Genomic DNA, 25,576 nt, shown 5'->3' on the forward strand with positions numbered 1-25,576 from the left:
TAAAGTCAAAACCCCATTACAATCCCCCAAACGCATTAAGGCAGAGATCCTCTCTCGTCCCTAATCAATATATATCTCCAACTCCGTCCTGGGGGGTTCTATCTATATTTTCCTTAAGAGCCCTTGCACACTGGGGCGGGGGGCGGCGTCGGCGGTAAAACGCCGCTATTATTAGCGGCGTTTTACCGTCGGTATGCGGCCACTAGCGGGGCGGTTTTACCCCCCGCTAGCGGCCGAGAAAGGGTTAAATACCACCACAAAGTGCCTCTGCAGAGGCGCATTGCCGGCGGTATAGCCGCGCCGTCCCATTGATTTCAATGGGCAGGAGCGGTAAAGGAGCGGTATACACACCGCTCCGAAGATGCTGCTGGCAGGACTTTTTTTACCGTCCTGCCAGCGCATCGCTCCAGTGTGCAAGCCCTCGGGGCTTTCACACTGGATACACAGCAGCGGCACTTTCGGGGCGGTTTGCAGGCGCTATTATTAGCGCAATAGCGCCTGCAAACTGCCCCAGTGTGCAAGGGCTGTAAGCGTCTAACTCTCTCTTACCTCTATATTTACAACAAAAAAAAAACACAACAAAGACATAAAAAAAAAAAAAATTAAACTAAAAAATAAATAAATAAAACCCTAAGGGAGGGAGGGGCAGAGCCCATCTCCTGCCTCCCTATCCCCTCCTCCTCCCCCTCTCCCCCACATCCCCCCCCCTGCCAGGAATCCAATGGCCACGTCTTCTGTATTCAGTCATTAGAACTTACATCTATAAGGTTTTTTCCCTCTTCTGTATTAATGAAAAGATTCCATGGAGACCATGTTTTCTGATATATCCCTCTTTTTTGCCGGGATGTCCAAACCAAATCTTCCATAAGGTTCAATTGTTCTACTCTTTTAAGCCACAATCCTACCGTTGGTGGTTGTGCCTGCTTCTAAGTGAGTGGAATACATGCTCTAGCTGCATTCAGCAGATGACATAGAATAGATTTCTTATATGATTTAACTGGGATTTTAGTATCTTGTAATAGGAAGAAAGATGGATCCTCCGGAATCTCCTGATCACTACATTTTTGAGCAATTCTCCGGACTTCCTTCTAAAAGTTCTCTATTCTGGGGCAGGACCAAAAAATATGCATTAGCGTCCCCTCCTTCCCCCCGCAATGCCAGCAATTATCTGATACCTCCGGGTAGCATCTAGGAATGCGGGGGTGCGGTACCACCGGGACAGAATCTTAAAATTTGTCTCCTGCATTCTTATGCAGATTGACGACTCAAATATATTGTGTATCATATTAGTACACTGCTCTTCCGTAAAGGTTCGACCCAGATCTCTCTCCCATCTGTGCATTTTTGAACGCATGGCAACCCACAAGAAAACGCACGCTTTGTTTGCCGTGCATTTTGAAAATGTGCAATAATGTGTGTCCAGCTTGTGGAACAATTTAGGCTGCATTCACATCTCTGCGTTTCTGAACATTTCCAAACACAAGACAACCTACACCGAAAATGCGCACTTTGTTGTGTGTCTCAAACACATAGCAACATGCATCACGCATGCGTTACCATTCATTCACATCTACGCCTTTTCCAAACACATGGCAACCTGTAAGAAAAAGCACACTTTGTCATGTATTTTAAAAATGCACAGCGATGTGCGTCATGCTTGTATTACCATTTAGGCTGTGTTTGCATCTGTGCGTTTCCAAATGTGCGACAACCAGCACAGAAAACACTCACTTTGCACATGTTTCAGAAACGCACATCACGCTTGTCTTGTCTTTATGGCAATTTCTGAAATGTGCGGTAAGTCATGCGTTTTTTTTGTGTGAGTTGCATGCGGATGTAAATGCAGCCTAATTGTTAATGACCCCCCAATCACGGTTATCAGATGTGTGATTTGTTATGCGACAAAATGTTCTACAAACTTGCCAAAATGCACACAGAAAAAAAGTGACACTTCACGACTGACAATGTTCTGGAGATACTTTGTGACATTTGTTGGGGGAGGGGAGCCCACTCCAGTGAATGGGATCTCCAATGTGCCACGCCCATTTACAGCTGAAAAATGTGCAAAACAGTGTGAGTGGGAAGATCCATTTCGCCTACACTGAGGTGTGAATGGGATGTGATTGGGGGGAAGTTTTTAGGCAGAAAGAATGACCAAGGAGGAGAGGTGGGGGGGGTAAAAACACCAAACCCTGACCCACCAGAGTCGCACAGGAATGCTTCTTATCAGGGGAAGTCGCAGGGAAGTTGTACAGCAAAGTCATGTCACACAAGTGTGAAGCAGCCAGAGATAAATCCATATTGTAATTGTAATGTGACATAGATGGAGAAGACACATCGCTCCTCTCACCTGACCTATGGGTGGGATGTACAGAGCAATGCATTGTGGGTAGGTACATACAGATCATCCAATACCAGGGAGGGGGGATGTCAGATTCTGAGGGTCCCAGAGACCTCTGATTGGGATGATGGTGGGTGTGACCCCTCTTGGTGATTCCTTTTATGGGACACTTTTGGATTGATTTATAAAAATAATAGAAGTTATTCACTAAGCAAAGTGAAAGTAATGAAATAAATGTAAGCGGTATGTGCTTCAAGCAACCAATCACGTGCTTCCAAAAGATGAATATTCCAAGTGAACACAGGACACGCCCCCTCCAGAGTGAGGGGAAGGAATTCCTCCTTGCACAGCTGACTTCCTGTCTGGGGACTCCATAGAGAAGTATGGAGATGTGTCCCCTGTCAGGTCTCCTGTGTGTATTATACATGGAGGATCCACCAGAAATGACACAACACAGACTCCTCCTCCCAGCAGATGTATAATATGGAATCTCCCATTCCTGTTCTGTGGGGGAAGGTTTACAGACATATTTGTAGTCAGTCTTCTACAGGAACCACCCTGTGATGTGGATTGTCAATGTATGAATAGTAGAAGATGGATGAGGAAGGTGTACAATGGCCGTGTATTGTCTCTCAGGGGACATCTGGAGGTCATTATTGAGGAGATTTCCAGTGACATGATCTCTCTGTACAATCTGCAGCCATGATGAGGGAAGATATTCTAATCAGGGCTTTTTTTCAGCTGGAACTGCGTTCCGGAACCTCTGGCAGCCCTCTCCTCTCCGACCTGACATGTAAACTCATAGCCAGTAGAGGACGTTTACCTGCACAGCTCACTTCCTCTACTGGCTTTTCTGTGTTATCTCTGGGCACTCAGTGCTGCTGCCCTTGAGGCTCGAGCCCTTGTGCACGCTTCTGCTACTGAGACATTGTAGCATGGAGCCGCGGAGCTCTGAAACTCCTCCTCGGCTCTATGCTACAGCAGGCAGAGCTCTCTACTCTGCTGAATTAAAAAATAAAAACCCGTGCTTCCTAGAGAGACCAGTGGCCGTCGGAAGAGGTGAGGGATTGCCAAAGCCTGAAGTTGTACAGAGGAGTGCACTGTAAAGGTGTGGCGGAAGGGGGAATATGTAAGCGCAGCGAAGCTGGCCCCCCTACAATCAGCACAAATAAAAACTCAAGTGCGTTTCTTTAGTGCTACGTTTGTGCTGTTTTGTGCTGTAAAAATTTACATTTGTGCTGCTTTTATTTTTAAGATATTAGCAATTGTTTTTTCCAGACCATGACATCACCTAGCCCCCCTACAACATCCAAATGACACAAAACTGGTCTCGTTGGTTAGTGCTACGTTTGTGCTGTTTTGTGCTGCTAAAAATTCCGTTCTATCCCTTATCGTTTTTGCGTTATTAATGATTTATTAAAGGTCACCAAAGGTCACTCAGCCCCCCTACAACACCCAAATGACACAAAACTGGTCTCGTTGGTTAGTGCTACATTTGTGCTGTTTTGTGCTGCTAACATTTCCGTTCTATCCTTTATCGTTTTTGCGTTATTAATGATTTATTAAAGGTCACCAAAGGTCAGTCAGCCCCCCTACAACGCCCAAATGACACAAAAGTGGTCCCGTTGGTTAGTGCTACGTTTGTGCTGGTTTGTGCTGCTAAAATTTTTATTTGTGCTGTTATGGTTTATAAGTTATAACAGTTTATTTTTTTTTTCAAACCCCACTCACTTTGCCCACCCTACAATCAGCACAAATAAAAACTCAAGTGTGTTTCTTTAGTGCTACATTTGTGCTGTTTTGTGCTGCTAAAATTTCCGTCCTACCTTTTATCATTTTTGCGTTATTAATGATTTATTAAAGGTCACTGAAGGTCACTCAGCCCCCTACAACACCCAAATGACACAAAACTGGTCTCGTTGGTTAGTGCTACATTTGTGCTCTTTTGTGCTGCTAAAATTTCCGTTCTATCTTTTATCGTTTTCGCGTTATTAATTATTTTTTTAAAGGTCACCAAAGGTCACTCAGCCCCCCTACTACACCCAAATGACACAAAACTGGTCTCGTTGGTTAGTGCTACGTTTGTGCTGTTTTGTGCTGCTAAAATTATTTGTGCTGTTATTTTTTTTTAGTTATAACAGCTTGTTTTTATATTTGTGCTTTTTTGTGTCATAATAATAAAAAATTGTGCTGCTTTTATTTTTAAGATAATAGCAATTTGCTTTTTCCAGATGATGACATCACCCTGCTCTCCTGTCATGTACCTGGTTAGTGAGCTCCTGGTTAGAAAGCAGCCCTAGGAGCACAGTGAGGTATGAGTGCCTGTGATCAGTCCAGTAGACTGCATGGTGGCAGCAGTCAGCAGGTGGATGTGGCGGCAGAACCAGCTGGTGGCAGATGAGCTGGCACTGAGCTTGGCTGGTGGCAGACTGTGGGTAAGCAGCTGGAAGCAGGAGACAGATAAGACCTTGCTGGGCTGAAGAGCTGTAGCAGGCTGGATGAGCAGGATGCAGGGTCAGATGAGCCGGGTCCATAATGGTCAGGCAGATCAGGCATAGATGGCACACAACAGGATAGTCGGGTCACAAGCCAAGTCAGCAACAGGAGGTAGATCAGGCAAGAATAGAAGGCAGAAACAGAATCCAGAGACAAGCCAAGGTCAGGGCAGGTAGCAGTCAAACAGAGGTCAGGAGCAAGCTGGGTTAGGATCAGAGGTCAAACACAGGAATCAGGAATGAACACACAGAAGCAGCACACCAAATTGCAGCCTGTTTTAATAGTCTGTCTGGTGCCAGCATTGGTGACAGGCTCACGCTCATCTGCCCAGCCAGTTGCCAGTCTGCGCATGCGCATATGTATGTACAGGGAGACATAATTTGTGCAATGCGAAAGCCTTCATTACTAACGCAAAAACGATAAAAGGTAGAACGGAAATTTTAGCAGCACAAAACAGCACAAACGTAGCACTAACCAACAAGACCAGTTTTGTGTCATTTGGGTGTTGTAGGGGGGCTAGGTGAAGTCATGGTCTGGAAAAAACAATTGCTAATATCTTAACAATAAAAGCAGTACAAATGTAAATTTTTACAGCACAAAACAGCACAAATGTAGCACTAAAGAAACACACTTGAGTTTTTATTTGTGCTGATTGTAGGGGTCCAGCTTCGCTGAGCTGAATATGTACTGAGAGAAGACCGGGTAGAAATTTGTGCAGGGTACAGTGAAAGGGGGGTTAGCAGAGAGGAGAGATGGGGGGATGTGTGCAGAGAGGGGATCTGGGGGGATGTGTGCAGAGAGGGGATCTGGGGGGGATGTGTGCAGAGAGGGGATCTGGGGGGATGTGTGCAGAGAGAGGATCTGGGGGGGATGTGTGCAGAGAGGGGATCTGGGGGGGATGTGTGCAGAGAGGGGATCTGGGGGGAAGTGTGCAGAGAGGGGATCTGGGGGGATGTGTGCAGAGAGGGGATCTGGGGGGGATGTGTGCAGAGAGGGGATCTGGGGGGATGTGTGCAGAGAGAGGATCTGGGGGGATGTGTGCAGAGAGGGGATCTGGGGGGGATGTGTGCAGAGAGGGGATCTGGGGGGATGAGTGCAGAGAGGGGATCTGGGGGGATGAGTGCAGAGAGGGGATCTGGGGGATGTGTGCAGAGAGGGGATCTGGGGGATTTGTGTGCAGAGAGGGGATCTGGGGGGGATTTGTGTGCAGAGAGGGGATCTGGGGGAAGTGTGCAGAGAGGGGATCTGGGGGGGATGTGTGCAGAGAGGGGATCTGGGGGGATGTGTGCAGAGAGGGGATCTGGGGCGATGTGTGCAGAGAGGGGATCTGGGGCGATGTGTGCAGAGAGGGGATCTGGGGGGGATTTGTGTGCAGAGAGGGGATCTGGGGGGGATTTGTGTGCAGAGAGGGGATCTGGGGGGAAGTGTGCAGAGAGGGGATCTGGGGGGGATTTGTGTGCAGAGAGGGGATCTGGGGGGAAGTGTGCAGAGAGGGGATCTGGGGGGGATGTGTGCAGAGAGGGGATCTGGGGGGATGTGTGCAGAGAGGGGATCTGAGGGGATGTGTGCAGAGAGGGGATCTGGGGGATTTGTGTGCAGAGAGGGGATCTGGGGGGATTTGTGTGCAGAGAGGTGATCTGGGGGGGATTTGTGTGCAGAGAGGGGATCTGGGGGGAAGTGTGCAGAGAGGGGATCTAGGGGGAAGTGTGCAGAGAGGGGATCTGGGGGGACGTGTGCAGAGAGGGGATCTGGGGGGGACGTGTGCAGAGAGGGGATCTGGGGGGGACGTGTGCAGAGAGGGGATCTGGGGGGACGTGTGCAGAGAGGGGATCTGGGGGGGACGTGTGCAGAGAGGGGATCTGGAGGGACGTGTGCAGAGAGGGGATCTGGGGGGATGTGTGCAGAGAGGGGATCTGGGGGGACGTGTGCAGAGAGGGGATCTGGGGGGACGTGTGCAGAGAGGGGATCTGGGGGGACGTGTGCAGAGAGGGGATCTGGGGGATGTGTGCAGAGAGGGGATCTGGGGGGACGTGTGCAGAGAGGGGATCTGGGGGGACGTGTGCAGAGAGGGGATCTGGGGGGACGTGTGCAGAGAGGGGATCTGGGGGGACGTGTGCAGAGAGGGGATCTGGGGGGACGTGTGCAGAGAGGGGATCTGGGGGGGATGTGTGCAGAGAGGGGATCTGGCAGGGGTGTGTGCAGAGAGAGGATCTGGGGGGGTGTGTGCAGAGGGGATCTGGGGGGATGTGTGCAAAGGGGATCTGGGGGGATGTGTGCAAAGGGGATCTGGGGGGATGTGTGCAGAGAGGGGATCTGGGGGGATGTGCGCAGAGAATGGATCTGGGGGGATGTGTGCAGAGAGGGAATCTGGGGGGGATTTGTACATGGGGGAGAGCTGGGGGGATGTGTGCAGAGAGGGGATCTGGGAGGATGTGTGCAGAGAGGGGATCTGGGGGGGATTTGTACATGGGGGAGAGCTGGGGGGATGTGTGCAGAGAGGGGATCTGGGGGGATTTGTGTGCAGAGAGGGGACCTGAGGGATTTGTGTGCAGAGAAGGGATCTGGGGGGATTTGTACATGGAGGAGAGCTGGGGGGATGTGTGAAGAGAGGAGAACTTGGAAAGTGTGGATGGGGGTGGATTTGTGCAGAGAGGGAGAGGAGAACTGGGAAGGAGGAGCTCTGTGCAGAGGGGAGAGCTGCAGAAGGCAGGTTGTGCAAAGTGAGAGCTGTGGAGGGTGGGACAGGTTGTGCAGAGGTGAGAGCCATGGGGGAAGCTGGGGGTGCAGAAGTGAAACATGGGGGAGTGGCAAAGGTGAGAGCTGTGGATTAAGGTGAGCTTTAGATGGGGGTGCAGAGATAATAAGATAATATGTGGATGGGGGTGCAGAGGTGAGTTGTGGACTGGGGGTGTAAGCTGTGGTTATAGGGGTGCAGAAGTGAGATGTTGATGGGGGGGGCAAAGGTGAGCTGTGGAAGAGGGGACACAGAGGTAGGATATTTGAGGTAAGGGGGATTTTTGCTTGGGGAAGACCAGGGATGGGGGACAGTAACACATGCAGAGTTCAGTGAGCAGGAGTATGTAATGCATGGCTGTATGTCACATATTAAAGGCCTCGGGATGGTACTACTGCATGCTGTATTCTGTACAATGGGTTTTGCGTTACATACTCCTGAGCCCTGCATTCTGTATGCTCGTCTGCATATTACATACGTTTTACCACTGCACTCTGTGTGATACCCTCTGTTACCTATTCCTGACCCCTGCACTCTGTACATAGGGCTATATGCTGCATATACCTGAGCACAAGGGATGCTTTGGATTGAATGTAAGTACTGTCCTTTTTGCTGATTTTTATTTTTTTTCTGTGCCTTGTATGATACTCACTTCTCGCCACTGCACAATACACATTCCTGAACCACGTGCCTTGTGTGATATGCAGTTCTAATCCTTAACTTATTACAGTTATTTGATGCCGCAGTACTTCTACCCTCTAAACAAGGTGTGGCTGGGGGCGGAGTTTGGGCGTGGTTGGGGGCGGGGAGTTGGGTGGGGAGGGTAAGTTCCTGCACCTATTCTCTGAGAAAAAAAAAGCCCTGATTCTAATTATTCCATAATCCACCAATCCTGTGTCACCATCACTGGGGGAGGGGTCATCTACACAGTGTGTGATTGACTGTTAGGAAATGGAGGGAAATAGCAGCCAATGAGATGAAGATCTGAAGATGTCACACCTGATTTGTGAAAAGAAATGTTTGTCAGGACAGCCAATCATTGATGAGTGTCCTCTCCTCAGTGGTGTGATGAGTCGGTGACCCCTCTGTAGAACATTCTGGGGTGTCACTAGGATCCGATCTTCTTCTTCCTCAATACTGAGTGTATCAGAGATTTCTGCCATAGTGGAGGATATATATCTGTAGTACTGGCCATGTCATTATAATGAGATCTGTGCTGTATATGTACACTCTGTATACACACATCTATCCCTGTACATATCTCCTCCATATAGCATCACCTCCTCCATCATCACATATTACATATATCACTTCCTCTGATCCCAGGTCACATCTTCCTCTTCTCTCTCTGCAGGGATCCATATTGTACAGACAATGACTGGCTGTGAGCTGAGAGATGACGGCACCACTGAGGGGTATGATCAGGAGGGATATGATGGGAGAGATTTCATGTCTCTGGACACACAGAGAGAGATCTATATCCCGACCATGAATGAGGCTCAGATCACCACACAGATATGGAACAGCCCAGAGGTGAGATGGGGGAAGAGATACAAGAATTATCTGGAGAATGACTGTATAGAAATCCTACAGAAACACATCAACAATGGGAGAGAAGATTTGGAGAAGAGAGGTGACTACACTGTATACATCATATACAGTATGTTATATCTACACACTGTATATACACTACACTATATACATCATATATGTTATATCTACACACTGTATATACACACTACACTATATACATTATATATGTTATATCTACACACCGTATATACACACTACACTATATACATCATATATGTTATATCTACACACCCTATATACTAGAGGTCGACCGATATATCGGCCGATATTTGGCTTTTTTTACTTAATCGGCATCGGCTGATTGTGCTGATAAAAAAAGCCAATTCAGTGGACTTGAAAATGACCTCTGTAATAGAAGTCAATTGCAAGTTGTCTGAAGTTTTCTTCTCTCCTCCTCTGGGCAGCCTGCCAAGTCTGATAAGAAGATACATTGTATCTCTTTCAGGTTCATTTATCAATAGACTGAACTCCGTGGAGAAGTTTTCAGTTTAACCATTTAAAGACTAAATCTTTTCTGACACTTGTTGCTTACAAGTAAAAATCCTGTATTTTCTGCTATAAAATCACTTAGAACCCCCAAACATTATATATATTTTTTTAGCAGAGACCCTAGGGAATAAAATAGCGGTTGTTGCAATATTTTAGGTCACACGGTATTTGCGCAGCGGTCTTTCAAACACAATTTTTTTTTTTTTAAATACACTAATGAAAAAAAAAAGAGCAGTAAAGTTAGCCCATTTTTTTTCGTCCAAAAGTTTTGATTACCTGTTTTTGTGTATTTAATATTTAAGATATAGTTTTTTTTTTTAATCTAAATTCTACATACAAGTGAACTGATCGGAGGTTTGTTTTGTTTAATAAATGTTTAAATATAAAAAAATTTCTGTATCACTTATTACTTAAGGCTGCTTTCACACTGGAGCGGGCATGCGTTGACGGTAAAACGCTGTTAATTTTAGCGGCGCTTTACCGTCATTTTAGCGGCGCTATTCGGCTGCTAGCGGGGCGCTTATAACCCAGCTAGCGGCCGAAGAAGGGGTTAAATGCGCCCCTGAAGCGCTGCTGCCGAAACGCTTTGCAGGCGATTCGGCAGCGGTGCGCATTCATTTCAATGGGCAGGAGTGGTGGAGGAGCAGTATACACCGCTCCAAAGATGCTGCTTGCATGACTTTTTTTTAACATCCTGCCAGTGCATCGCCTCAGTGTGACAGCACTCGAGCTTTCACACAGACTGCAGGGGAGCCGTTTTAACAGGCGCTATTTTTAGCCCAAAAGCGCCTGAAAAACGCCTCAGTGTGAAAGGGGTCTAACTGTTAGATTTTATGAGATGAAGGGAAAAAAAAAAAAAAAAATTGGCCTAATATATCGGCCCAAAAAAATCTGCATCATATATCGGCCATCGGCCACCGCGATTTCTAAATATCGGCTTTGGCATCGGCCAGAGAAAAACCCATATCGGTCCACCTCTACTGTATACATCATATATGTTATATCTACACACTACACTATATACATCATATATGTTATATCTACACACCATATATACACTACACTATATACATCATATATGTTATATCTACACATTGTATATACACACTACACTATATACATCATATATGTTATATCTACACACCGTATATACACACTACACTATATACATCATATATGTTATATCTACACACCGTAAATACACACTACACTATATACATCATATATGTTATATCTACACACCGTATATACACACTAAACTATATACATCATATATCTACACACTACACTATAGACATGTGCAGTTCATTTCGTTCCAAGTCGAAATTTGACAAATTTTTCATTATTCAGAAATTCGGAAGCATCCAAATTACAATAGTAACGAATTTAAACTATTCTGAAATAACGATTCAAATTTAAAAAAGCGGACGAAATTTGAATCAAAATCGAATTACAAAACAATAGAAATCGATTTTCTGAAAGAATACAATTAAATAGGATATAAAATAATAAAGCAATAAAATAAAAATAAAAGAAATGTAAAGAATATAATTTAATAGGATAAAATATAATAGAATATGACCGTCTTCTGAAATTCAAATTTCAAATAGTATAAATTCAAATTTGGATAGATTAGAATAGAATCCAAAACAATGGAAACCAAAATAATATAAAAGAATAGAATATAAACGCAATAGAATGAATTTGAATAGAATAGATTAGAATATAATCAAAAACAATAAAATCCAGAATAATAGAACAGAAAATAAGAGAGTAGAAAAGAAAATGGAATAGAATAGAAAAAAAAATAGAACAGAATAATATAGAAAGAATATATTACCATTTTCCGAAATTCGAATTTCAAATTTGAAATTTCAATAAAAAAAAGTTAGAAAAGAATAGAATAGAAAAACAATAGAACAGAATAGGATAAAAATAGAAAAATATATAATCATCTTCTAAAATTTGAATTTCTAATAGAATGAATTTGAATAGAAAAGATTAGAATAGAAAATACGAGAATACAATAGAATAGAAAAACAATACAATAAAATATAAAGAAATATAATAAATATATAGCTATCTATCTAACTTCTGAAATTTGTATTTCGAATAGAATGAATTTGAGTGTGAATGTAGAATACATAGAAAAGAATAGAATAGAAAATAGAATAGAAAATAATAGAAAAACAATTAATATAGATTATAATAACATTGAATTCAAATGTTGTTCTTTCTAAATGTTGTTCTTTCTATTCTATTCTTTCTATTTTATTCTATTGTTTCTATATTCTATTATATTCTATTGTTTCTATATTCTATTATTTTCTATTCTATTATCTTTTCAATTCAAATTCATTCTATTCGAAATTGGAATTCATTTATTTGAAATTTGAATTTCAGAAAATGGTTATATATTGTATTTTATTCTGTTCTATTGTTTTGCTATTCTATTCTTTACTATTTTATTTTCAATACATATTCTATTCTTTTCTATTCTATTCTAATCTTTTCTATTCAAATTCATTGTCTTCGAAATTGCAATTCATTCTATTCTAAATTTGAATTTCAGAAGATGCCTATATATTATATTTCTTTCTATTTTATTCTATTATTTTCTATTGTTTTTCTATTATATTCTATTTTTTATTCTCTAGTACTCTCTTATTTTTTTATTCTATTATTTTCTATTCTATTCAAATTCATTCTATACAAAATAAAAATTTCGGAAGATGGTTATATGGTGCATATATAACCATCTTCCGAAATTCAAATTTTGTATAGTATTCATTCAAATTTGAATAGAAAATAATAGAATAAAAAATAAGAGAATACAATAGAATAAAATATACTATGTATGTATAACCATCTTCTGAAATTCGAATTTTGTATAGAATAAATTTGAATAGAATAGAAAATAATAGAATAACAAATAAGAGAATACTATAGAATAAAAAAGAATAGAAAAACAATAGAAAATAATAGAATGAAATAAAATATATTATATAACCATATTCTGAAATTCAAATTTCAAATAAAATGAATTCCAATTTCGAACAGAATGAATTTGAATAGAAAAGATTAGAATGGAATAGAAAAGAATAGTATAGAAAAAAATAGAACAGCATATAATAAAATATAATATATTAACCATCTACCGAAATTCGAATTTCGTACAGAATGAATTTGAATCAAGAAGATTAGATTAGAAAAATAATTGAATAAAAAATAAGAGAATACAATAGAATAGAATAAAATATAATATGCATATATAACCATCTTCTGAAATTCAAATTTCGTATATAATAAATTAGAATAGAAAAGATTTGAATATAATAGAATAAAAAAGAATAGAATAGAAAAACAATACAAAATAGAAAGAATATAATATATACCCATCTTCTGAAATTCGGATTTAGAATAGAATGAATTCCAATTTCAAACAGAATGAATTTGAATATAAAAGATTAGAATAGAATAGAAAAGAATAGAATAGAAAAGAGCAGAATAGAATAAAAAAATCATTCTCTTCTAAATTGGAATTTCGGAAGATGGCTACATATTAAATTCTTTCTATCTTATTCTATTATTTTCTATGGTTTTTCTATTCTATTTTTTTATTCTATTGTATTCTCTTATTTTTTATTCTATTATTTTCTATTCTATTCTATTCTAATCTTTTCTATTCAAATTCATTCTATACGAAATTCGAATTTCGGAAGATGTTTATATATACACATATTATATTTTATTCTATTCTGGTCTATTGTATTGTCTTATTTTTAATTCTATCATTTTCTATTCTATTCTATTCTATTTTTTCTATTCAAATTTGAATTAATTCTATACAAAATTCTGTTCTATTGTTTTTCTATTCTAATCTTTTCTCTTCGAATTTGAATTCATTATGTTCAGAATTGGAATTAATTCTATTTGAAATTCCATTTTTAGAAAAAATATAATATATAACCATCTTCCGATTATATTCTATTATTTTCTATTGTTTTCTATTCTATTCTAATCTTTTCTTTTCATATTCATTATATACGAAATTTGAATTTTGGAAGATGGGTTATATTTATATTATAACCCATAATATTATATTATATTTAATTCTATTCTGTTCTATTGTTTTTCTATTCTATTCTAGTCTAATCTTCTCTATTCAAATTAATTCGATAAGAAATTCAAATTTCGGAAGATGGTTATATATTTTATTTTATTCTATTCTGTTCTATTGTTTTTCTATTCTATTCTTTTCTATTTTCTATTCAATTCTAATCTTTTCTATTCAAACTCATTATATACAAAATTTGAATTTCAGAAGATGGTTATATGTTCTATTTTACTCAATTCTATGTATCTATTCTATTCCTTTTTATTCTGTTCTATTCTCTTGTTTTCTGTTCTATTCTTTTCTATTATTTTCTATTCTGTTCTAATCATTTTTATTTGAAATTCTAATTTTGGAAAAGAAAGTTATATATTCTATTTTATTCTATTCTGTTCTATTGTTTTTCTATTCTCATCTTTTCCATTTTATTCTCTTATTTTCTAGTCTATTATTTTCTATTCTATTATAATCTTTTCTATTTTAATTTGAATTCATTCTGTTCGAAATTCAAATTTCAGAAGATGGTTATATATTTATTATATTCTTTCTATTTTATTCTATTCTGTTCTGTTGTTTTTTTATTCTATTCTTTTCTATTCTATTCTATTATCTTTTCTATTCGAATTGAATTCATTCTGTTCGAAATTGGAATTCTATTCGAAATTTGAATTTCAGAATATGATTATATATTATATTCTTTCTATTTTATTCTATTCTTTTCTATTGTTTTTCTATCCTTTTTGTTTCTATTCTCTCATTGTATATCTTCTATTCGAATTTGAATTCATTCTATACGAAATTCGAATTTCGGAAGATGGTTATATATTCTATTTGATTCTATTCTGTTCTTGTATTTTTCTATTCTATTCTTTTCTATTTTATTCTCTTCTTTTCTATTCAAATTGAATTAATTCTGTTCGAGAATTGGAATTCATTCTATTCGAAATTCGAATTTCGGAAGGTCTATATTATATTTTTTCTATTTTGTTTTTCTATTCTATTTTCTTTTCTATTTAACATAAATAAAGCAATTGTATGATTTAAAGTACTAATTTTTGAATTGCCAAACAGTCAGCATCAATAATCTAATGCAAAAGCTGCATTTAAAGCAAAAAAAAAAAAAAAATTCCGATACAGGTTCAATATGTTTTCGAATTAGTTTGAATATGGTCGTTTTTTTAGGTAGAATTTTTTTTGAATGCGGTTAAATTTTTTCGAATTCAAAAACAAAACGAATTCCGAAAACAAATCTAATGAATGCAACAAATTTAACAAAACTAATTCAGCTAAATAATGAATCGAAACAAAACAATTTTTTTCATTCTGCACATGTCTACTGCACTATATACATCATATATGTTAGAACTACACACCGTATGTACACACTGCACTATATAGCAGAAAATCGTTATCAAACACTTACCGTAATTTTCCTTTCCTGGTCCATCCTAACATCAGCACACAACGGGTTAACACCTTCTCTGGAGCCCACAGGACCACCTCTTCCTAGCTAAATAAGACAGCCCTTCCCTGAACTGAAGTGTTTGATAACCTAGCCTGCGACAGGCCACTAGGGAGGGAGTGCTGTGCTGATGTTAGGATGGGCCAGGAAAGGAAAATTATGGTATTTGATAACAATTTTCCGTTTTCCTGGCCCACCTCACGTCAGCACACAACATGATATACCATAGCTGAATTAATGGGTGGGAGAGAACAAATTAAAGGGACACTGACTGTGAGGGGAGGCCCATGGAACCCAGTTTCCCTTGCAGAGGTTGGGAAACCCTTGTTTCAGCTCTCCATGTACCTCTTATGTGTAAGTGACCCTGTGTCTATTAGGGGCACAAGGTGACCGAGAAAAGGATGGACAACTACTTAATGAACACAGAGAATGTGGTTTGGATTACTTCAAATGGGACAGTAATATTTATCAACAATATCCCTCAAGAAATATATGATAAATTATTCCTACTGTATCAGAATGATGGAACATTGTATGAGCTTTGCCTAAGACTATTGTAGATAGGAGCTGGACAGTCTGCTACTGGGGTGTCCTGCTATTGTCTGAAGGTGTTCTGTGTTTATACTTATGATAATGTGCATCGAACTTTGAGCTCAGTGACCGCAAGTCTAACCTGAAGTGGAGATTTAATTGAGTCACCTAGGTGGGTTAAAGCGGAGTTCCACCCAAAAATGGAACTTCCGCTTTAAGTGAAGGTGACCCCCTGACATGCCACATTTGGCAAGTCATTTTTTTGGGGGAGCAGAAACCATCTTTTTAGAGGGTTCCAGCTCCCACTTCCTCCCGGGGCACCGCGGTGACGGAAGCAAGTTCACCTCTCTCCCCTCCCTCTTGGCAATCATCTGGGACATGTCACAGGTTCCAGATGATTGCCCTGCCAGTCACAGCGTGCAGCGCAGCTTGCGCATGCGCAGTGCTGCCCAGCTGTGAAGCCACAGCCGGGTGCCCGCAGTGACAATGCCGGTGCCGCAGAGAGGAGGGGAAGATGAGTGGGGCTTCATTCCCCTGCATTGCTGGATCCCTGGGACAGGTCGGTGTCCGATTATTAAAAGTCAGCAGCTGCAGTATTTGTAGCTGCTGACTTTTTGAAATTTTTTTTTAGTCAGAACTCCGCTTTAAATGACAAGTTAATTAGCTCATGTTAATTATGTTCTTAGTTACAGTTTTTATTGCTAGGGTAATATTATCATGAGGGGGGAATGTCCTCCTGTGGGGTATATATATTCTGTTTGTATGAACATTGAAAACTTTTATTGAAACTCGATCTATTGTTGGCTAGTGTTGTACAATCGGCTATAATATCTGATCTCTGATGTTCAGACTGAAATAGGCTGTATACTGACAGATACACCAAACTCGGTGCTGGGAACGTTCAGTTACACTGCTAATCAAAGAAAAGCTGCTAAAGCCAAAAAGAATTGATCTCTCTTATCCCAAACTTGCTGACCACATAGTAAGTTTGTAAGGTTGAATGAAGGACGCACAAGACCTTCAAGCTATCTATCTTACATATATCTTCCAACCGATCCTGGCATAACTGTCCCAAAGGCTGCTACCCCTCTTGTCAAATAAGCTTGCAAGTGTTTAAAAACAGAAAGGCCTACTTCCTGCATGCCAATCTAATCACCCTGATAACCCAACAGTGGATGACTCTTGAGGACCTGATGGCTAAATAAAAAGATTGTCCACTTTCCTCTTGTGACCAAGTACACTGTTAGAAACTTGACCATGTGTAAGGAACTGAAGTCTTCCTGCTATGCACTCAGTGACTCTTGTGTGAAAACTCTGAGGGACTACAGTGATACCAAACTTAATTTGTGAAATGACTTTGGTCATGAACCGGGGCAAATTTTCCCATAGGGTTCGATGAAAATCCGGTTAATTCGTTCTGAACTTTTTTTGTTGTTTTTGAACCACAAAAATATGTAACAAAGTTCAGTATGAAGAGAGAAAACACTAACCTTGTTTGAGGTGACTTCTGGCGTGGAGGAAGGCGGGTGGGAGGCGGTTATTGTTTGGAGGGAAAGTCCCTCTGCATAAGGGGAGATCTCCTTCAGGGGTTTCCTCGCTTCTTTGTCTCTTAGACGCAGGCTCAGTTTTGCTGAAAAATCTGTTCAATGTCACTAATCTTTTCCTGTGCTGGATAACCCTCCGGAAATGAGAGACCACGTTATCGTTAATCAGATTTAACACTCTGTTCGTTACAGTTATTTTGGGATGGTGCTTCTCAAAAAAATCATGGCACTCATTCCATTTTCCCATAATGGATTTTATGGCATCACTGCTAACCTGCTTCCTGTCTTCCTCCTTCCTCAGTGGAATGCTCCTCAAAAAGCGCCTGCTGCTGCTCACTGTGGAGTTCAGAAAGTTCTTCCATGGTCAGCTCCTCCTTATGTTCCTCAACAAGCTCCTCTTACCTATGCACCATCGACATCCAGACCCATACTCTAGCCCATGTACACAATCTCCTCCACTACCTCTGCATCAGACCCTATCAAAGTCACTTTCAGTGACACATTCTGGTCACATTTACCTCCAGGCTGAGTTTAAGGTTCGGTGAATAACCTCTTCCCAGACTTTGTCAATGAGGTTAATGCAATGGAGAACATTGAAATGTTTTTTTCCAGAATTCATTCAGAGTCAAGAACGTCTCTTCAGTGACAGCATCTTTTTCCAGAAGATCCATGTTTCATCACAGTTGAACATTTGTTGAGTGATGTATCCTTCTGTCTTCATGAATTCTGCAAATTCTTTCTTGTACGTTTTTGCACCGGCCTTGTCAGAACTGGAAGCCTCACCATGTCTTATCACACTGTGGATGCCACTTCTCTTGCGGAATTTTTGAAACCACCCACTACTGGCTTTAAATTCTTCACTTTGCTGCACTTGTAGAGGGGTTTGTTTGCAGTAAATCACTGTGCAATTTCCTGGCTTTTTCACAGATCATAGCTTCACTAACGCTATCACCTGCCAGCTGTTTCTCCTTCAACCACACTAACAAAAGTTTTTCCACCTCTTCCAGCACTTGTGTCCTCTGCTTGGTTAACCTCGTTACTCCTTTTGCCACATCAGCTCCTTTTGAAAGGCAGCTTTGTTCTTCAAAATAGTTGAGATTGTCAACTACGCCATCTTGTACTCCGAGGCCAGATCAGTTACACGAATACAACGCTTTTCTATAATTTTCTTCTTCAGCTCAATGGTTATTTTCTTTACAACTTTATTCTTGGAATTCCTGCTCTGCACATTCTTGTCACCTTTATTACCACTCTGCGCTTTCTTTTTACCACCATGCTTGCTCTGCATATTCTTGTCACCTTCATTTCCACTCTGCACATTCTTGTCACCTTCATTAACGCTCTGCACATTCTTGTCACCTTCATTACCGATCTTCACATTCTTGTCACCTTCATTACTGCACCGCACTTTCTTTTTACCACCATGCTTGCTCTTAATTTTCTTTGGAGCCATACTGGATGTCCGGTACAGTACAGTATGTGCTAAAAAGCACACCAAAAAGATTCAAAAGTGTCATACAGTACACACACAGTACTCTGCTCTGTGACTGCGATCCACCTACAGGAAGTCGCAACCATGTGTCAAAGCAGGGAAAATGGCCGCAGCTCGTGTTCATGAACCAAAGCGGAGTTCGCATACCGAAGCAAATTTTTATGAACTTTTCTGTTCACGAACCAAGTTATTCGTGAACAGAAGTGTTTGTGAATCAAGGTATCACTGAACTTCCCAATTTTGCTGGAAACTGGATACCACTTTAAAGTTGAACTTTTGGAAATAGACATAGTATTCCTATTTCTGGTAAAAAAAAAAAAAAGAAAGAAAAAAAGACACCAAAGGGCCCTTGCAGGAAAGTGTTTCAATCTTCAACATCCTTCTGTCTGAAGTATTTGCTGCCAGAAGAACTAGTTGTACCGTAAGGTACTTCACATAGGTGTGCACAGCCTAATGCATTAGGGTGTGCACCCTTAAGCTCAAACACACATGCATGTGTATGTATCTACATATATATGACTCCGGCACATTGATCTCCCTGCTGGTACAGTGAAAGAGAAAAGGATAAACACTTCTCTTATGGCAGAGCCAGTAAGAGGGAGATCTTTCCCATGTTCCTGTTGCTACACAGAACGATAACATTAATGCACATGGGGGATTAGGGTGTGCCTGGGCACTTCAATAGAAATTAGGTGCAAAGGGTGCTCTCAGATCCAAGCCCCACAGTGGGAACAAGGATTTCCCTCAAGGTCATATATAGATTTCACCTGCAAGAAGCATCTGGTCACTGGCTTTTCCACTCATCTGCAGCCTGTGAAAGATATGGTAGAGATCTGTACCCTAAATGTAGTTGTATGCCAGACCAACCTCTAGTGCTGACTGTATAATGTCAAGGATATTGGCTAGAGCAGGGAAAACAGGAGAGAAAGCTTTTGCTGAGCAAACAAAACAAACTTCTTTCATATCCTCTCATATGTAACGTTCATGGATGATCTTCCAAAGAACCTCGAATGAGAATCCCCGCACCTCTAGTCTAGCCTATTCCATAGCCAGACTATTAAAATTAGTCTCATTGGATTGGGGTGCTGTCACTGACCAGAAAAATATTACTTTTACCAGAAATGTGTTTGGTGGTGCTGATGACATCTGGGGGAGCAGTGAAAGCCAAGGCCTTCTCAGTAGGTGGAAAGGACCTGTATGGCATAGATTTGTTCTGTCCAAATTTTCAGAAGCACCTTTATATTCAAAAGGACACTGGAGAGAGACAAAGATCAAACAGCAAATTTCATAGCAAGGTAAACCTATCTTGTATGATGGATTCTTTGTATTGGTATCCTGTTGCAAATATCAGAAGTTGTGTTTTCAGTGGAGTCTCCCTGAGAACTACTGCTGGAAAGCCCCATAAGGCCAATATTGATTTGAGGCACTTGTTGAAAAATATTCCGCCTAACCAAACCAATAGTTGATTTTGCTTTCCTGGCAAGAAGGCCAACCTAAACTGACTGTAAGTGGTTCTCTGCTCCGCAAAAAGTTTCTTTGCATGATGTAACAGGAAAAGACTTTTGGTGTCCCCTTGTCAGGCAACGTAGGCTACTACTGTCTTGTTATCAATCAACTTTACTCAGGCCCCCTTGAAGAAGATCCTGAAAGGCTTGCAATGCTAGAAAAGGCTTCCTTCCATTCAAGATACCTGGGAGTCTGCGCTCCACCGCGCTCCAATGGCCTTGCACTTCTTTTTTCAGATTGTAGACTCCCCAGCCCCAGAGACTGGCATTTGGCTTCAGAGTCATCCTATCCCCTGGGCTGAGAGGCATGCCCTGAAAGAGGCACAGTGACGATGTCCAAAATTCCAATTCTTGCTGAACTTGTATAGGCACAAAGATTTTCTGATTCATAGACAGCCCAGCTCATAGACTAAAGAATAGGGATGAGCCGAACACCCCCCTGTTCGGTTCGCACCAGAACATGCGAACAGGAAAAAAGTTCGTTCGAACACGAGAACACCGTTAAAGTCTATGGGACACGAACATGAATAATCAAAAGTGCTAATTTTAAAGGCTTATATGCAAGTTATTGTCATAAAAAGTGTTTGGGGACCTGGGTCCTGCCCCAGGGGACATGGATCAATGCAAAAAAAAGTTTTAAAAACTGACGTTTTTTCAGGAGCAGTGATTTTAATAATGCTTAAAGTCAAACAATAAAAGTGTAATATCCCTTTAAATTTCGTAGCTGGGGGGTGTCTATAGTATGCCTGTAAAGGGGCGCATATTTCCTGTGTTTGGAACAGTCTGACAGCAAAATGACATTTCGAAGGAAAAAACCCATTTAAAACTACTCGCGGCTATTGCATTGCCGTCCGACAATACACATAAAAGTTCATTGATAAAAACGGCATGGGAATTCCCCACAGGGGAACCCCGAACCAAAATTTAAAAAAAAAATGACGTGGGGGTCCCCCTAAATTCCATACCAGGCCCTTCAGGTCTGGTATGGATATTAAGGGGAACCCCTGCCAAAATTAAAAAAAAATGATGTGGGGGTCCCCCTAAATTCCATACCAGACCCTTCAGGTCTGGTACGGATTTAAAGGGGAACCCCGCGCCAAAAAAAAAAAAAAAACGGCATGGGGTCCCCCCAAATATCCATACCAGACCCTTATCCGAGCACGCAACCTGGCAGGCCACAGGAAAAGAGGGGGAATGAGAGTGCGCCGCCCCTTCCTGAACCGTACCAGGCCACATGCCCTCAAAATTGGGAGGGTGCTTTGGGGTAACCCCCCAAAACACCTTGTCCCCATGTTGATGAGGACAAGGGCCTCATCCCCACAACCCTGGCTAGTGGTTGTGGGGGTCTGCGGGCGGGGGGCTTATCGGAATCTGGAAGCCCCCTTTAACAAGGGGACCCCCAGATCCCGGCCCTCCCCCCTGTGTGAAATGGTAAGGGGGTACTTACCCCTACCATTTCACTAAAAAACTGTCAAAAATGTTAAAAATGACAAGAGACAGTTTTTTCCTTTATTTAAATGCTTCTTCTTTCTTCTATCTTCCTTCATCTTCTTCTTCTGGTTCTTCTGGCTCTTCTGGTTCTTCCTCCGGCGTTCTCGTCCAGCATCTCCTATCTTCTTCTCCTCTGGCCGCTCCGCACCCATGGCATGGGGGGAGTCTCCCGCTCTTCTCTTCATCTTCTTCATCTTCTTCTCTTCTTCTCTTCTTCATTTTCTTCTCCGGGCCGCTTCGCACCCATGCTGGCATGGAGGGAGGCTCCCGATGTGTGACGGCGTCTCCTCGTCTGACGGTTCTTAAATAATGGGGGGCGGGGCCTGGTTGGACGCACCTTCAAAAGACTTACCAGCCATCTTAGCAACTTGCTCTGGACTTGATTTCATGTAAAAAAGTAACTTTGAGGCACCTCCACTGTGATCTGTTAAATCTGCAGCCTGAGATATAAGATTTTGCCTCCTGCACCCTTCTGAAGTTCAATATGCTTGAGTGAAAGATGGCGGCCTCCTCTTACTTGTCTGTGGCCACAGTCCAGACTTTTCCTTCTGTCATTCGCTTAGTTGCGTTTTTCAGCGTTTGACCAAACAATAACCTCCCATTATAGGAAATGTTGAAGGCTTGTGTAGAATTTCCACCTGCCCTCCAGTCGCCTAACCACAATGCTCTCATGGCAGTGACTGAGTGCGGCAGTGCTTGTACTGGCAATGCAATACTCCCAACGCACATGTTCCTGCACGGCTGTATCTTAGATTGGGTGCTGAAATGACCAACGGCTGGAACCGACTGCAATCATGAGAAGGAAGTGTCGCCAGTACACCAGGATCTCCAAAACTGGTTCCAAAACTTTAATCACATAGTATCAAAAAAAATGGAAGCGACATTTCGGAGCCACACAGGACCCCTTCATCAGGCATGTGATGAAAGGGTCCTGCATGGCTCCAAAATGTCCCTTCTATTTATTTTTTTGATACTATGTGATTAAAGTTTTGGACCCAATTTTGGAGATCCTGGTGTGCTGGTGACACTTCCTTCTCATGAATGCTTGTACTATGTCCATCAAAACATCCATCAAAAGTCAGTTGCCAGGTTCAACTCCTCCAGAAACTGTGCCAAATCTTGCAGTTCTCAGTCTTGAATTTAATGCCATTTCTAAACAGTTTATATATTGAAGTTAATGCTATTGCTGGTTGACAGGCAAAACCTGTCACTGTATAGATTCTCTACAAACCTGATGATAGAAACCAGATCGCCTCAATTTCTGCGTTCAAGATGTGTTTCTGCATGGATGTTTATGATGCTTTGTAATGCGTTCTCAATGCGTTTTGCCACTATCCAGATGTGTTCCATACAGAAACAATTGGAATCCAAGTTATACACTCTACATGCATTCTTGATGCAGAACAAAAATGTACTGGACTGCATGTGGTGTGAACAAGTCCACCTTTCAAATCCTTAGGATTTCAAAAGGCAACTGAGTTTTAAAAAGGCAAAGACACTTGATGCGCCAGACAGTAGAGGGCAGCATCTACCCCTGGAAGGGCAGTGCATAAACCTACATCAGCCATCTTAAATCTTAGATGGATTTTTTGTGTTGCTTGTGACTTAGATGTTTGCAGCACGCTTTCTGCTATAGCCGCTTTAATAGGGCTTTTGCACAACCGCATCATTGTGAGGCAATTTGTGCAGTGTCATTTCTCTGCCACTGCAGACTGCATGCAGGTCCAAAATGCCCCCTGAGCTTGGCAAGGCATTTCCTATCATGCTGACATAAATGCATGTGAGCCAGTGCCACATGGAGTGATTGGGGAGCATGAAAGCCGCCCTGTGGGGGCTTCATGGGATGCGGGTTGTCCTGGTCAGGATAAGATGATTGTTGGCGGGACATATGTTTTTTGGAGCGTTTGTGTTCAGGGTTTCTGCTCCTAAAATAATGCAAAATGCCCTAATTTGAATTTCCTTGAGCACTCTTTCAAAAAAACCATGTCCCACATTGCCCCCTCCTACCTTTGCTAGACTTCTGTGCCACTAACAGGTGTGGCAAGCTCATATTTGCACATAATATATGGAGAAAATCATATTACCGCTCACCAAAAAACAGGTACACTGTGTCTTTAAGACCCATCTGCCTTCATCCACTCACTTCAGAAGTAGCAGCAGGTGAGCTCTGGCAACACTTCCAGATGCAGACACAGTCAGAGTGTGAGACAAAACCAGTCAGACTGTCAAACCCACAGAAGTACACAGCATGGCTGGGGAGCCAGGACAGCACATCCAGAGGCAGACAGCAGACACGGTCAGAATCTGAGGTAAGTCTTTACCTGGCAGGACTGCAGAGAGAGAGAGTGAGAGAAGCCCTCTCAACTGCAGACCTCCAAGATCATTTATGCCATTGCATGGTGACTGGCAGGTACTATCCTGTGCTGCCCATCTCCCCGCCCCCTGTGACATCATTCACAGCCACTTTCAGACTGACAATAAAGCCAGGAGAGCAGTGCGGTGAGCTGTATATAAAAGACAGGAAAAACCCCATGTGAGAGGCAATGATGACATTGCAGAGCTTTTATGATACCACACCTGTACAATATCAATGCTGTTTAAGCATCTTTTTCCCCACGGCCTGGCACACAGTTTTTAGGAGGGTTTACCATCCAACATTCAGGGTCTTCCAACTCCATGAGAGGCTGAACATGGAGGGGTAGGTTTGGCAGTGGAGGATATACTGCAGCAAGCAAAAGTACTTACAAACTGCAATCAACAGGTGGCTTGGAGCATGACCAAACAAGAACGCTTCTGTTGGGGGAAGGGTTATCTTTTATTTAGCTAGGAAGAGGTGGTTCTGTGGGGCTCCAGAGGAGGTGTTAACCCGTTGTGTGCTGATGTGAGGTGGGCCAGGAAATATGTTATATCTATACTAATGTAGCAATAACTCTTGGTGGAGCTGCTGGTTTAAGCGGGTCTGTTACCGTCACTCTGCTTCCCTCTGTTTCACTGGCACCAGGTCTAGGGTTCCGTTGAGTTTACCTCTGGACGACACACGCACCAACACTGGAGTACGTTTTCAATGCTTTATTAAACACTTGACTCAGGAAAGAGGCGGAAAGGAAACTGCAGAAGAAACTCAAACATCTTCTTGTAGGGTTCTTTTGACAAATGTCCCGGTAGAATTCAGATATTGTATGGAATGTTCTCCCCTCGTGGGACACACTCTTTGCTCGTCTGGATAGGCCTCTCTCACTAGCCCAGCAGCCAGCACGCAGCACAAATCAAAGTCTCTGCCACAGACTTGCTTGGGAATAAAACCTGCACGATCCTCCGCCACAGGATGTATCAGATTTTCTGTAATGAATGTCAGTCACAGTGCCTGAACCTTTAAGCCAAACCGGCAACACTATGCTGTATAGTTCCTTTCGGATACGTCCTCCAACCGAGTCACCAGGCCCCTCTATAGACCAGCATGCTGCGTGATCTCTCCAAGACGGGTCCTCCCCCGGGATCTCCTTGGTTGTCCAGCTTCGTCACACAGGACCAACAGCTCAGGACCATTCCTCGGCCGCGGTGGTAGGCCCCAGACAAGCCTCTGGACCCACCCCTGCACCGCAGTATCGTGGGCCTCCTGAACGGAGGACCACAAGGTAGCTCCTTAATGCATACCTGTCGGCCAGGAGGGCCAGCAGGTGGCTGTAAAACAAACCCCAAAAATATTCTTTAGGAGTCCATCCCTATATAAAATTATTTTTATCTTCACATGAAACAAAAATCCAGCTAGCAAAAGGAAGTCCTT

The 25,576-nt window shown here is 41.9% G+C and overlaps 1 protein-coding gene across 3 annotated transcripts in view; it reads left to right on the plus strand.

The window, feature by feature from the left end:
• LOC141107545 (class I histocompatibility antigen, F10 alpha chain-like) overlaps positions 1 to 25,576 on the plus strand; it is a 121,207-nt gene that overhangs the window by 42,804 nt on the left and 52,827 nt on the right. For 2 of the 3 annotated variants that reach the window (XM_073598356.1, XM_073598358.1), the window contains exon 3: positions 8,926 to 9,231. In XM_073598356.1, coding sequence (XP_073454457.1) covers positions 8,926 to 9,231 — 306 coding nt within the window. The remainder of the gene's footprint in view (positions 1 to 8,925; positions 9,232 to 25,576) is intronic. The other variant, XM_073598357.1, reaches the window with a different exon arrangement.

The sequence above is a fragment of the Aquarana catesbeiana genome, linkage group LG09 (assembly GCF_042186555.1).
Source record: "Aquarana catesbeiana isolate 2022-GZ linkage group LG09, ASM4218655v1, whole genome shotgun sequence".
Taxonomy (NCBI): domain Eukaryota; kingdom Metazoa; phylum Chordata; class Amphibia; order Anura; family Ranidae; genus Aquarana; species Aquarana catesbeiana.